This window comes from Capra hircus, chromosome 26 (genome assembly GCF_001704415.2).
Source record: "Capra hircus breed San Clemente chromosome 26, ASM170441v1, whole genome shotgun sequence".
Lineage (NCBI taxonomy): Eukaryota > Metazoa > Chordata > Mammalia > Artiodactyla > Bovidae > Capra > Capra hircus.
The window spans coordinates 29,799,592-29,813,205 of NC_030833.1; the positions used below are offsets into that span (position 1 = coordinate 29,799,592).

General features: G+C 51.7%; 1 protein-coding gene across 2 annotated transcripts; it reads right to left on the minus strand.

Moving 5' to 3' along the window:
• Window positions 5,500-12,706, minus strand: SFXN3 (sideroflexin 3). Of its 2 annotated transcripts, XM_013975178.2 has the most exons (12): window positions 12,475-12,706; window positions 11,113-11,276; window positions 10,308-10,478; window positions 9,898-9,996; window positions 9,475-9,550; window positions 9,242-9,327; window positions 8,914-9,041; window positions 8,664-8,713; window positions 7,711-7,760; window positions 7,196-7,243; window positions 6,770-6,871; window positions 5,500-6,174 (listed from the first exon to the last, which is right to left on the minus strand). In XM_013975178.2, exons 2-11 carry the CDS (start codon window positions 11,271-11,273, stop codon window positions 6,775-6,777), a joined length of 966 nt encoding a protein of 321 aa, XP_013830632.1. In that variant the 5' UTR covers window positions 11,274-11,276; window positions 12,475-12,706; the 3' UTR covers window positions 5,500-6,174; window positions 6,770-6,774. The 2 variants fall into 2 exon arrangements, with proteins under 2 accessions (XP_013830632.1, XP_017896682.1); XM_018041193.1 differs by having other exon boundaries at window positions 5,500-6,871.

Below are 13,614 nucleotides of genomic sequence, written 5' to 3' on the forward strand. Positions count from 1 at the left end.
TGTCTCTTTCCCAGCATACCTTAAAAGATGGCAGCTCAAAAAAAAAAAAAAAAAAAAAAAAGATGGCAGCTCAGAGCCAGCCCCAAGAACTGGCAGGTCAGCACCACAGAGACTGCCAAGAGGAAAAGGCACTGACATGTGGAAGGAAGCAGACAGACAACAGAGCTGGAGACAGTGGCTCTGATTACATGTTAGATATTCTGTCCCCACCTCCCTGCATTTAAGACTCCTAGACAGACGCAGAGAGGGAGGGCTGAGTTCCTTCTCTTGCTGGCTATCACATGTTAGAACATCTCTAGGAACAAGCTTCACTTTGCCTAGGGGACTTATCAAGTCACATTACCCCCAAGATTCTGACATACCTCCCTGGGAGGACAAGCTGGAAATCCCTGAAGCTGTGAGCCACTGTTTCTGTTGTGAATATGTCATGTCTTTTAAGTTTTGAGAGCCACTGTGTCAGTAAACTAACCTTGGACAAATATCTGAGTGTGGTTTAGAGCACTTTTGGATTCCACATTCATTTATTCAGGAAACATGTATCGTGTACCTACTGTGGATCAGGCACTATTACAGGTGCAGTGGGCATGCACAGGAAAGTGAAGATATGAGTGGTTGCTTAATGGGTATAGAGCTTCAGACGTGCAAGATGAAAAAGTTATGAAGATCTACTCCACAATGACGTGAATATACTTAACACTACTGAACTGTACACTTAAACAGGATTAAGATGGTAAGGTTTATCTTACGTGTTTTTTTTAATCACAATAAAAAAAAGTGAAGATACGATGCCTGCCCTCAGCTTTTTCATTTAAACTGGAGAGAAGCATTTGTATAGGATCAATAGGAAAACATACTGTAGCAAATACCACTCAGGTTAATTCCCAGCTCACGATAATTGCCCTTCTTTGAGAACAGCCCCAACCACAGAGAGGGACCTGAAGTAATGATGCACAATGCCCTTGCAACTTGACCCTGACCTCTGGCTACTTCCTAGGGGCAGACAACTGATATAAGCTGCACCAATTTTTGAAACTTGAACAGAGGGACTGAAGCTGTTACCTTTATGAGAGTGTCTCAGTACTGCCATCGCTGAGGCCTCTGGAACTGCTCAGTTTCTTGCCCTTTCTAAGGCCTGGTTGATTAGCTCCATCTCTGGTTCTGAGAGCTATGGCAGAATCCTTTCAGTTGAATGAAGCTATCCACAATCATTCTCTACTGCTGTCCACAAATAACTTCAACTATAACCCAAACCAGTAGCGCTCCTTCTGGGAAATAAAAGTTGAGGATTTGCTAGTGACAGAGGAGGGGAGGGCTTCAGTCAGAAAATAGCATAGGTGGTTAATTTATAGATTGAAATAGCAAATTCTTGTTTCACAAGCACTTTACCCTGAAGGAGCTGCAGTGTTGCCTGTTACAGACCGAGTTATTTTCCTAGTGGATGTGAGGGGATGGTGGCTAGGACAGAGTTGTGTGAATAGCCTAAATTATTCACAGTTCCTCCCCCATTCTCCTGGTCCTTGTTATTCAGTTGCAAAATGTTGCTGGAAAGACTGGAAGGAGAAAGCCTGAGGAGGCTGTTGAGGCTGCTATGGTCCTTCTGGCAGCCTGGGCTGTGGCTGCCAGTGAGGGAAAAATATTTATAAAAGAAGAGTGAAGGGGGCAGCTTCAGAGGCTCTCTTTGGGAAAATGATACAACTGATTCGAGGTTCCTCCACAAATTCTAGCAAAAGATTTTTCGGCTTCAGGACCCGAGATCAGTGCAACATGCAGGGAGACTGACGAAGAGGGGCCCGCCTGCCGAGCACTGGCTGTGTGCCAGCAGGTGGGATGGGACTCTTCACCCAACAGTCCCTTTCTACTCAGCGCTGGGCACAGAGCCACACTTAGCAGAGTTTACTGAACTGTGGCATGCACGGGTAGAGAGACGGAGAGACCACGGAAGGCGCAAGATGCAGAGTCAACAGCCTCACAGGCCGCTGCGGGGGGGTGGGGGTGGTGGGGGGTGGGGGGTAGGACAAACAAACAGGCCTTGGAACCCAGGAAGGGCCTCGCTTGATTCCTCGAAAACCTCGCATGTTTCTGGGCGGGAAGTCAAAAGGCGGACGCTGGGGCGCTTGTGGGTTTCGAAACTGGGAACTAGGGAGGGGATTTGGCGGATTTAACGGCCCAGGACCCAGAAGATCAACGAAGCGGATCTGTGACCCGTGACACAGGTTCCAAGCTCAGGTAGGCATAGAGAACTGTATCCTCAACCTGCAGAGCTAAAGCCGTTGCCGGGGAAATGGGGAGGAGGCGGAGCCAACCAAACTTGGACTGACGGGAGCCACAGCAGGGGCGGGACTCTGCTTCTGACTGGTTATGTTCCTCGCGAGGGGCGTGGCTCGCTTACGACCAAGCGGCCTCAGGGGCGGGTTGGCTTGAGACTGACAAGCTTGACTGGGAGGAAATAGGACTTGGTTTTAACAAGTAGGGCACCAGCCAGGGCGGGACTAGGATAGTCTGATTGGCATAAGTCCATAGGGCAGGAGTTAAAGCTAACCCGAACCGCCTGTCCTACACAGACATTGGTGAGGTGATTTGGGAGAATAACACTGAAACATATATATTCAGTTCAGTTCAGTCGCTCTGTCGTGTCCGACTCTTTGTGACCCCATGGACTGCAGCACGCCAGGCCTCCCTATCACCAGCTCCCGGAATTTACTCAAACTCATGCCCATTGAGTCAGTGATGCCATCCAGCCATCTCATCCTCTGTCGTCCTCTTCTCCTCCCGCCTTGCCTTCAATCTTTCCTAGCATCAGGGTCTTTTCAAATGAGTCAGCTCTTCGGATCAGGTGGCCAAAGTATTTGAGTTTCAGCTTCAACATCAGTCCTTCCAATGAATATTCAGGACTGACTTCTTTTAGGATGGACTGGTTGGATCTCCTTGCAGTCCAAGGGACTCTCAAGAATCTTCTCCAACACCACAGTTCATAAGCATCAATTCTTTGGCACTCAGCTTTCTTTATAGTCCAACTCTCACATCCATATATGACTACTGGAAAAACCATAGCCTTGACTAGACGGACCTTTGTTGGCAAAGTAAAGTCTCTGCTTTTTAATATGCTGTCTAGGTTGTCATAACTTTTCTTCCAAGGAGTAAGCATCTTTCATGGCTGCAGTCACCATCTGCAGTGACTTTGGAGCCCCAAAAAATAAAGTCAGCCACTATTTCCAACATATATATATTACCATATGTAAAATAGCCAGCAGGAGTTCAATATATGATGCAGGGAACCCAAAGCCAGGGTTTTGTGACAACCTCAAGGGGTTGGGATAGGGAGGGAGGTGGGAGGGGAGTTCAAGAAGGAAGGGACGTATGCATACCTAATGCTGATTCACATTGATGGGTAGCAAAAACCATAACAATACTATGAAGTAATAATCCTCTAATTTAAAGAAAGAATTAAAGAAGAAGAAAATATGTTGGCCTCCATTGGAAATACATACATTAAAAAAATAATAAATGATGTCAAACTCGTTAGCCCCAATGGCCAAGGAAAACAGCCCCTGGCTCCCTCCTTATAGCCAGGGTAAGCCAGGCCTCCAGATCCAAGCCATTTTTACCCCTTAGAACATGGACCAGGAGAGGAAGAAAGCTGGGGAGGAAGGCCAAGGATACTGAAACAAGTTCCCAGATAAGGTTCCTGGAGTCTGAGCACTGGAAGACAGGAGACCCAAGAATGGGGCAGATTACTTTCCAGTAAGTAAAGTGCTATCTCTGCCCAAATGCTAGCTTCCAGAGAAAATTCCAAGCCTGTGGAAGCAGTTTGGAAAGCATACCTCACTAGGATTTTCCCCTAAAGAACCTGTGAAGTTAACCTAAACCAAACTTTTTTTCTTTTCAGAAGCTGGTGTGAAACTAGGAATTTTGGTGGCAGAGAAGCCTTCCTACTAACTGGCCCACTGGTGCCTTGGCCAGTCTTCTCTCTAACGTGGTTTAGTATTATCTGCAGAGTACAATAATTGTTACTAAATGTTCTTAATGATTTTGTTTTACAAAGATTCCTGCACCTCACTTCCTAAGTGGATTTCTTTTGCCTAGATTTTCCAGTAAAGTGTAAGGCCTCTTTTCAAGGGGATTGCCAATGGCCAAAGCTATAACTGAAGAAAGAGGTTTCAAGATTTGACCCAGGGTGCCAGCTGGGCTTGGTGGGAGACACTGTTCCCTGGTAGGATGCAATTGAAACTGATTATCTAGCTGTCATCCCATAGTTAATCAAGAATAGGAATCTTTGCTTATACTCCTTGTTATAAAACCCTCAAGCTTGGAAACTCTTCAGTGGCTTTGGTAAAAGGTCTGTCAATTTTTACTGCCCTGTAAACAAACTGGGCCAGGGAGGAGATGCCCTGGAATGTCAAAAGGACTAGAAGAATGACGTCAAGTTTAACTGGTGGGTGAGGAAAAAGGATAGCCAGGCTTCAGAGTCACTCAACTTGGCTTGAATCCTGATTCCACCACCAGACAGTTGTATAGCTGTAAGCAATTTTCTTAATGTCTTAAATAAGTCTGTTTTCTTGCTATAGTGAAAGTGACAGTCGCTTAGTCGTGTCCAATTCTTTGTGACCCATGAACTGTCACCTGCCAGGCTCCTCTCTCCATGGAATTCTCCAGACAAGAATACTGGAGTGGGTATCCATTCCCTTCTCCAGAGGATCTTCCCAACCCAGGGATTGAACCATGGGTTTCCTGCATTTTTCTTGCTATGAATGGACATAATATGTCTGGCCACACAAGGGTGGTTGTGGAGCTCAAAAGACACAATGGACTTACAGCACTTAGTTTCATTAAGCCTGCCTGGCATGACTGGAAGGACTCAATGAGCAGTAGCTAGCATCACCCCCTACTGTCCATCAGGTAAACTACTTTCCACAAGGAATGGGTGAGCTCAGGCCCGGTAACAGGTCACCTGAGGCTGTTGTGGGACCATTCAGTCCTAAAGATTCCTAAAGATTTCTCTTGACAACCTACTGTGAGAACTTTAGGTTGGGGGAAAAAAGGAGTGTGTAGAGGTGTGTGGCACTCTAACAACTTCTCTGATAGAGCTAGGTCCTTATCCCTCTAGCCTTCCTCTCTTAGAGGTCACTACCACATCCCATGCCAAATGACTGAAGACAACCAAGAAGCCTGAGTTGATTTGTAGGTGTGTGATTAGCCCCTTCCCACCCCCGTCCCCCACTCCAGCTCCCCTCTCCTTCAAGGGAATAGGAGGTGGAGCCATCATCTACCTGCATCCTTCCTACTTTTAGTACTCTGGGTGCTGATGGAAGATTGATTTTTCTAATCTCAGAGCGCCCTCTGCTGGGGTCTGAGGCTCCCTACAAATGGGAAAGGAAAAGACTTAAGATTTGAACTTTGTAGGGAGAGAAGGCTCCCTACAGAAAACTGCAGAAAGGAGGCTCTTCCCTGGCACTCAGGACGTGGAATTGAGTGACAAAGAAGAAACAGACAGGTGTTCAGTTTACCGAGTAACAGTGGCACCATAGCTTTTATTACTGGTGGGGTTGGTTGCGGGAAGCAGGAAGGTGTTCTTAGAGGATCTCACTGGGGCTTTCACCCCACTTCAGCCAGAGGTCACAGGAGTTGGAGGCAAGGTCCAACTCTTCACTCTGTGAATTCATCAGCACATATTCCATCCCCAAGCCCACCTCCCCTTTGGACCAGCCATTGACACCTGGGCCCGTCTGCCTCTTGGAGGTGGGGGTGGGGGTGGGAGCAGAACCAACCCTCAAGAAAGAGAAGGAACTAGGATCAGGATGCTGCAAAATGTCTAATAAGATCAGCGGAACACAAAATCCCCTGTCTTAAGATTATACACTCAGGCTTCGTCGCCCTGAGGTGTCTTACAGCCAGTCAGACACCTGTGGAGTGTAAGCACCATTCCCACAGCTGCCTCCCTCTGTCAGAGGGTGCTGCGGGGGCTCTTAAAAAGGAATGCTTGCTATGCCTTCACGGCTTTTTGGTTGTGGGAGGGTGCTGGGATTGCAAGTTTAGCTTTGAGGTTATGATATCAGAGTGGACCAAGAACTCCTGGGATTGTGCCCTAAGATGGCCTTATTGTAGTGGGAGGCACGGAGTTAAAGAGCACTATGGGAAGCCGGCAAGAGCAGTACAGGATGCTGAGACTCCTTTGTTCTGTAGAGAAGAGGAGAGGAAATGACCCATTCCAGGATGTGGGGGATGGGACAAGCCCCCTGCCTCCCTTATCCCCACATGTCCTCCTCTGCCAGCTCAGATCTCGAGTCAGCTTTGGGAGCCAGAAAGCAGAAATCTGAAGGATTCAGCCCAGTTTAGCCTGCTAAATGTCCTTCAATCTCTGTCGTGAGATCCTGGGGCTCCTATGTCCAGAAGGGGCAAGGTCCCATCAGAAACGACCTGGCTGGTGAAACTGTTTAGGCAAGAAAGCCCTGTACCCTGGCTGGCAGATAGCCAAGAAGGGAAGCCAGACATGAGGACATCCCAGGACAGCCTGTACACACACATGTTATCACTTATGTACATGCACAGACGTACTAGCATAGGAGAAAGGGATTATGTGACCCTGCCTTTTGAAATCAGAGGAGAGGAAAAGGCTTGTGGGGGTACCTCTCAGCCGAATGTATCGCTGGTCTCAATGGCTGCTCCCCCACCAAGCCCTCTGCCCAGCACCAGGCAGATAGAAAGCAGCAAAGACGGCAAGGCTCCGCTAAGCAGCAGCCCAAGGAGGCGAGGAAGGCGGCCAGGGGCTGACCTGCCTCAGAGCCCCTTGTTGTAGTAAACCGCTTCGATGCTGGGGTTTTGCTCCTGAATCTGAGCTCTCAGCTCCGGCTCCAGCCTGTTCACGTGTATGGAGCTATAACAGAAGAGCAGGCTGGCTGAGTGTCTCCTGAGCCCACCCCTCACGCTCAGGGACCACCATCCCTCATCCTCCCAGGCTGCAGAATCTTCTCCTCCAACTGCCAGAGGCCCACCCAGATCACAGTCATTCCCTCACCCCCAGGAGAAGCTGAATGCCCACCAGGCCCCTTCCCGGAACACACTGATGGGACCTAAGGTCAGCTGCTACCACAGGTGTGAAAAAGTGGAAGTGAAAGTGTTAGTCCTTCAGTCGTGTCCAACTCTTTGCGACCCTATGGATCTGTCCAAAGCCCCAGCCAAGCCCAGGGACAGCACTTACCTTCTCTGGGGGAACAGGGCACAGCACAGGGGAGTGGCAAATACCAGGCTGCGGGAGAAGAGTGTTAGAGAGGTTTGTGAAGCGCTGATCCAAGAGTGTTCCCTCCCAGCCCCCCACCCCATCTCTGGAGACAGCCCCTACGGGTGGAAACTGATTAAAGCCAACAATGACAGATGACAGTACGTTCTGGCTGAGGAAGGAGCCTCCAGAGCAGTGATCCAGAGCGCCACAGCCAGTGACAGAACCAGGAATTAAATGTGCATCAAACTCTGAGATGGCACCAAAAGTCTAATTTCCATGGTGGATGTGGGACCCCTTCGACTAGACTCTTGACCTTCAAGAACAGACCTCACCCCTTAACACACACATGTATGCTTTACAGGTGTCCAGGACCCCTACCAGCTGCCTGTATGAATGAATGACATATATAAATATCTTAAAAGCAATAATACCCACCCACATTCACCACAGAAAGGACACTCGCACACACTCTAGCTGTCTTCCTGCATGCTTACCAGAAGCCCACCAGGCCCATCTGCAGTGGGGCCCCGAGCCAGGGGCGGCGCTATGGGGAGAGAGAGAATATAAGTGTGTATCCCCTGCCCCCTCACCCGTTACCCATACCACAGCGGTTCTATCCCATCAGTTCTACCTTTAAGCCTCTGATATATGGCCCTTTTCTTTCCCTCAATCCCATAACAGCAATTGGCAGCCTCCCACTCCAGCCAGGCATGCTTGCCAACACCCTCTCTAGCATACCATCCTAACCCTTACCTCTCAGAATCACTTCCTTCACTTCCTCCAGGAGCGTTTCTCCAGGAAGCCTTCTCTAATCCTCTACTCCCTCCCTCCCATCCCACTGCATGAATCTGTCCATTTCCAAACACACCTCCTGCTCTGCACACCCTTCTTGATTTGCTCCAGCCACCACCAATCTGTGCTCTGTGTGTGTATGTGTGTGTGTGTGTGTGTGTGTGTGTGTGTGTGTAGCTGGCACTCAATAAATATTTGCCAATAAAGGATTCATCAAATGAGTCAGAGCTTACATTGTAAACTACGGGATGTTCTGTCCTGTTCACAAGTGTGTGAGCCTGTGTGTGTGTATGTATGTATGCGTGTGTCTCAGCGCTTTTCACAGCTGACAGCATGAGCATGATACCAGGTGTGACCGTGATGGTCCCTCCCTAGGTGTGTCTCTGGAGTGACACCAGCTTCCTTCAGGACAGAAACCCTTTCCTTCCTTTCCTGCCCTTCTCCTGCACCCTCAGTGCTCCTTTACTCCAGTTCAATTTAGTCTTGCTGAATGAATTAATGAAGAGGGAGGGGGAGCACAGGGGTGCAGACAGGCAAGGCTTAGGGGTGCAGGCAAGTCTTAGACTTAGGTCAGGCTGCAGAGGAGGTTGGGGACTGGTCACTTCTGCCCCCAGGCACCACTACTTCCAGCATGGGAAAGGTGAAAGTGACTTACCTTCAGGAAGTCTTTCTTCTCCAGGGTGTCCATGATCACCGGGGGAATAGCTGAGGGAAGAGCAGGGCAGGGAGGGAGGGAGGGAGTGAATGGAGTGAAAGGCAGGACCCTCAGGAAGGGGTGATTCCCCCTTAGCAGCTCCTTCCACTCTCCCCAGAATCTTATAGCTCCCAGAGTCCTCACACCCCCTGGATAATGGCATCCCTTCTCTTAGGGCCTCCCATGCCCCAAGGAGCCACTCCTGCCTCACCCATGGCAGGAATCGCCATGCAGATTCTTGATATCACCACCTGGAAGATTCCTTGCTTGGCTGCAGCCACAGAATAGCCAAGCCTCTGACCCTGTTCATTGGTCACTGGGATGCCCACCTGCAGCTCCCTGAGAAGGGAAAGGGGTGGGGATCAGATCACAGGCAGCTGGTCCCTGGGGTCCCCTCAGACAGCCTAGATTCAAAGGCTGGTTCTCCCACCCCAGCATCCCCCCAGCACCAGATGGAGACTAGGCCCGGCAGTTTGCATGGCCAGCTGGTATGCCTACAAGCACTCTGCATGCACGCGCCAGAAGCAGGGGCCACTCACCTTTGCCTCATCAGGGGGATGTTGATGCAGTTGGCAGCTGCAACAGCTGCAAAGGGCACAAATCTGCCAACCAGCGGGGGAAGATGCTGGGGGAGGAAAGGTGTCCCTGAGTGGCCCTAAGGGCCATGGGGTGGCAGGGAACTCTGAGGAGAGTCACAGGTAGCCTGTAGGTTGGGTGGAGGAGGGGAAAGGGAAGAAGGAGGTAAGTAAAGAGCGAATGGGGGAGCACTTACCTTGGTCAGGGATTTGAGTCCCAGGGCCGTGGCCACAGCCCCGGTGGTGGCACTCACGTACGCCGTTCCCAGCTGCCTGTGGGTGGAAGAGCCAGGAAATGAGGTGGAAATGAACAACCCAGCATGTGGCTCTTTGCTTCAGGGACACGCCAAATCCTCAGTAACTGAGATGTGGGAGGCTGGCCTCACTGCAGAGAAACGTCTCCCCTGCTCCAGTGTAGACCTGTCTGGAAGCCCCAATCCCTCCACGTGAAGAGGGCTGGGTCCCCCAAAGCATACACAAGACCTCGAACCATCAGTCAGGCCAGGAAAGTGAGTAGGGGACTGGCTGAGAGGAGGGCATTGAGCCACGCACTGCACAGGCCTGGGAGGACAAGAGAGAAATGGAGGGCCGGGAGAAGAGCCCCTGGGGTGAGCTCTCACCCTACAGTGATGGGAGCGTCACCGCTGCGGTTGGAGTAGTTCACGACGGCGTTGAAGGACTGATTCAGCCACTGCCAGAACACCACGGTTGGGGTCTTCCTGAGGGAACAAAGGCACTTATTTCCACAGTGTCCCACATCCTTGGACACCGACAATAAAACCCCAAAGGTTATCCCCAAATCCTCAAGAAGAGCCCCGGTGATGACCCCAGAACCTGCTCTGATGACCTGTGCATGACCCTCCTTACACAAACACACCTGAGTTTTGAGGAATGGAAGAGATTCTAATACAAGCTCTCAGCCACCCACTATTTTCTGCCCAAACTGGCCCAGAGAGGACCTGCCTAAACATCAGGTTACCCTCTAGCCTGAACAGAGTACCAGGGAGGAGACATACAAGATAGGACCTGCCTGTAGAAGATGAGCATGCAGCCGGTGATGGTCATGTTCATGGGCACCTGCGCTGACATGCGGCCAATCAGGACCACCTTTTCTCCTGTGTCTGGATGGAAGGCAGAGTCGTACACGTACTTGGCCCTCCACAGCTGGTCCTCGGTGAGCCCTGGCATTATCACTCCAGCCCTGCAGAAGTTGGCAAGGAGCTGACAGGCAATTCTAGGGGGCAGATCCACCCTCCCAAGCCCTGCCCACCCAGCTCAGGGGTGATCTGGGCAAAGGGCCAGACACTCTGGCTCCCAATTTCAGAACAAATGAGCTCCTTGTCTCTGGGGAAGAATCAAATCTTCCAGAAAGAGGGCTCCTATTTCTATTTCCCTTCTGGCTACACAAAAGAGGGGTGCCCTTCTGTTTCTGTCTAATGCTAGGTCATGGGTCATGGTGGTTTCCAATGGGTCAAAAATGGCTGGGGTGCTCTGAGGGTTTTTCCTCTTGGAAGCAAGGAGGCTGCCCTCCTAATTTATTGGGACTCATCCTTGCAGAGAGTGGCCCAGCAGAGGAACAGGTCCTGTAGAGGGTTTGTGAAGCATAGAACAGCCCACTACCCATAAATATCAACACCACCTCCTCTACCCAAACACCCTGAAATCCTTTGGGCTGAAGTTCTGTGTCTTAGTTGTCAGTGATTCTGACAGATAGAGTCAAGGAGTGAGGAGGTGGAGTAGAACAGGGTCACGCTCAAGTGAGAGGAGATAGGTACAAAAAGTACTGTATGAGTAGCAGGGAATGAGCCCCTGGGTCAGATGGGGTCAGGGGTCACCTGTAGTTCTGCACGATATTCCGGGAAGCTTCCAGCTGTGCCCCAGACAACAGCAGATTTCGGGGGTCCGTCACGGTGAAGAAGTGCCGGGCTCTGCCCAGGAAAGTGCTTTGGTCCCAGCGAGGTTCCTGGATATTGATATCTAAAGGCAACTCACCCATTTTCTGCAGAGCAGGAACCAAAGTCAGAGGACTCCAAGGAGGGGGTCCAAGGGCTCCACATGGGGGAGACTTTGATGGTGCTGCCCTGGTCCCTGGGCCTATTGCCAATCCTTCTAGAGCTCAAGGTAACTCCAGATAGGTAAGCAAGCGGGGGAGGAGCTGTTCTCTAGGCAATGTTCCAGCATCAGGGACCTACAGCCACTGGAGGAGGGGACAGGAGAGAACACGCCAGGGAAGCAGATGTCCTTGTGCTCTGGCCTGCTGCAGATTTTCATGAGTGAGGATTTACACGTGTGTGGTTGACGTGAGCAGCAACTAATCCCATGCAGCTACTCTTGTGCTCTGCATGCACAAAAATGCAGATTATATGCATCACACATCCACATTCCTGTCGGCTTTAGGCCCCAGTTGCTTTGAGACCTACATACAAACACCCGAGGCTGTTTGGAAAAATGGCATAAGCGGTACCACACTCCAGGCCCTAAATGGAGGAGAGCAAGGGCTCAACAGCTCCAGGGCTCACCTATTCCGGGTATCAAACAGGGGACTGCTGCCAGCCAGCCAGTGTGCTCGCAGGCATCCACAGTCTCCCTCTCCAGACCCATCTTCCTCCACCACACTGAACTGCCCAAAGTTCTCCTTGTTCCCCAGGTGGGCAGGGCTGGCGTGGACACCCACTCACCTCCTCCTGAGCCACCTGCCTCTAAAGGAGCAGGATTCAGTAAGTGACCCCTTCACTCGGCATAGAGAGGAAAGCCTGAAGCAGCCATCTGGCCACGTTGGGCAAAATCCTACAAAATGACTAATCCTCTCCAACCACACTTCCTCACAGGCAGACACACCCTCCCCTCTCACACACTCACATTCACATATCCACACACAGAGACACCAGCATACTCGCCCTACACAGACCTGCAGACAGGGTGGACACACCCTGCACACCAAGACCGTTACTTACTTACACACACACACTCACACACACACACACACACACAGCCTACATCCATCGGCTGCAGACACTTGAAAGTGTGACCACACAGAGCCCCACCCTAACACTCCCTCCCTAACCAACCTTCCCTGTGCCCCATGAGCCGAAGATACTGAATCCTACAGGACAGGGGCAGCTTCCCTTTCTGACTCCCAGCCCTCAACCCTCTACTCCCCTGACCCCCGAACCCCGCCCGGCACAGCGACCACTCACGCTTTCCTAGGCTCCTGGGCTCCGCTGTTCTGCAGCTCTCAAACTCGCCTTCCTCTCCGCGCTTCCCCCCGACCCCGCCCCGCCTTCACATCCATCACGGGTAACGTCACGCGTGACGCTCACCGGCTTGAGAGGCGGGGGCTCCGCCCGATGAGGCCAGGGATTGGCAGGGCCTGGGGGCGATGAGTGTCATTAAGGGCGACGCCCCCAGCCCTGGCTACCGAGACCCAGCCCTCCGCAGCCTCCCAGAGCCAATCCGGGCTCCGGAATCAGTCCTGGCCGCGTCCCAGGGCGAGAGAGGAGGGGACGAGCTGCCCCGTTTAGTTGCATTCCCTTGGCTGGCCTCGGGAGGCACCCGGCCTCTGCCCAAGGGGTCTAGGTGCCCCCGGAGAAGGCAGGCGGCGCGGAGGGGCATCCAACCCAGAGGGACTCGGGTTACCTCCAGGCTTGTTTACTTGATGGCTACCTTGGCCGTGGCCTCTGCCTACTTGGTCCCCTGGGCTCCCACCCCGGTTCCCATAAGGTCCTCTCGCAGCATCCGGACGTTCTTACTCCCTCACAGTCCAGTTCTGCTAGCGCCTGCGTCCTTCCAGTGCCCGCACATTTCCTCCTCTGTATCTTCTATCCTCCCCTCTGTAACCTCTAGCTCCGCTGGGTCCCCAGTTTCCTTATGACTCCAGTCCCTATCCCTGTATCCCAGACCCTGGCCCCTGGCCCTGTCCCGGAGATGAGGGGGCAGAAAGCTCAAGGTACCTCTGTCTGCATCAAGCAAGTGGATCAGACATTCTTCCTCCTTCTGGTGGCCCGAAACCAGCTTCCCTGCTATGCGTCCTTTCCAGAACTGGAAGGCCAGAGAGATACTTTCTGACATAGAAGGAGGATGCATGTGAAGGCAGCGTTCAAACACACACACACACACGCACACAACTCATCGTCATACAGAACATCCATGCCGCAAACTGAGGCTGCAGCTCGAGCTCCTGCCCACTGCAGATTCACGCCTCTCTCTGCCCAGGTGACATTCCCTCGCTGAGGCCTCAGGGGTGACCGCAGAGAGGTGGCAAGTCGGACAAGACTGAAGTGACTTAGCAGCAGCAGCAGTAAGTAGCTGATTCGGCCTGGAAACGACGCGGTTCTAGG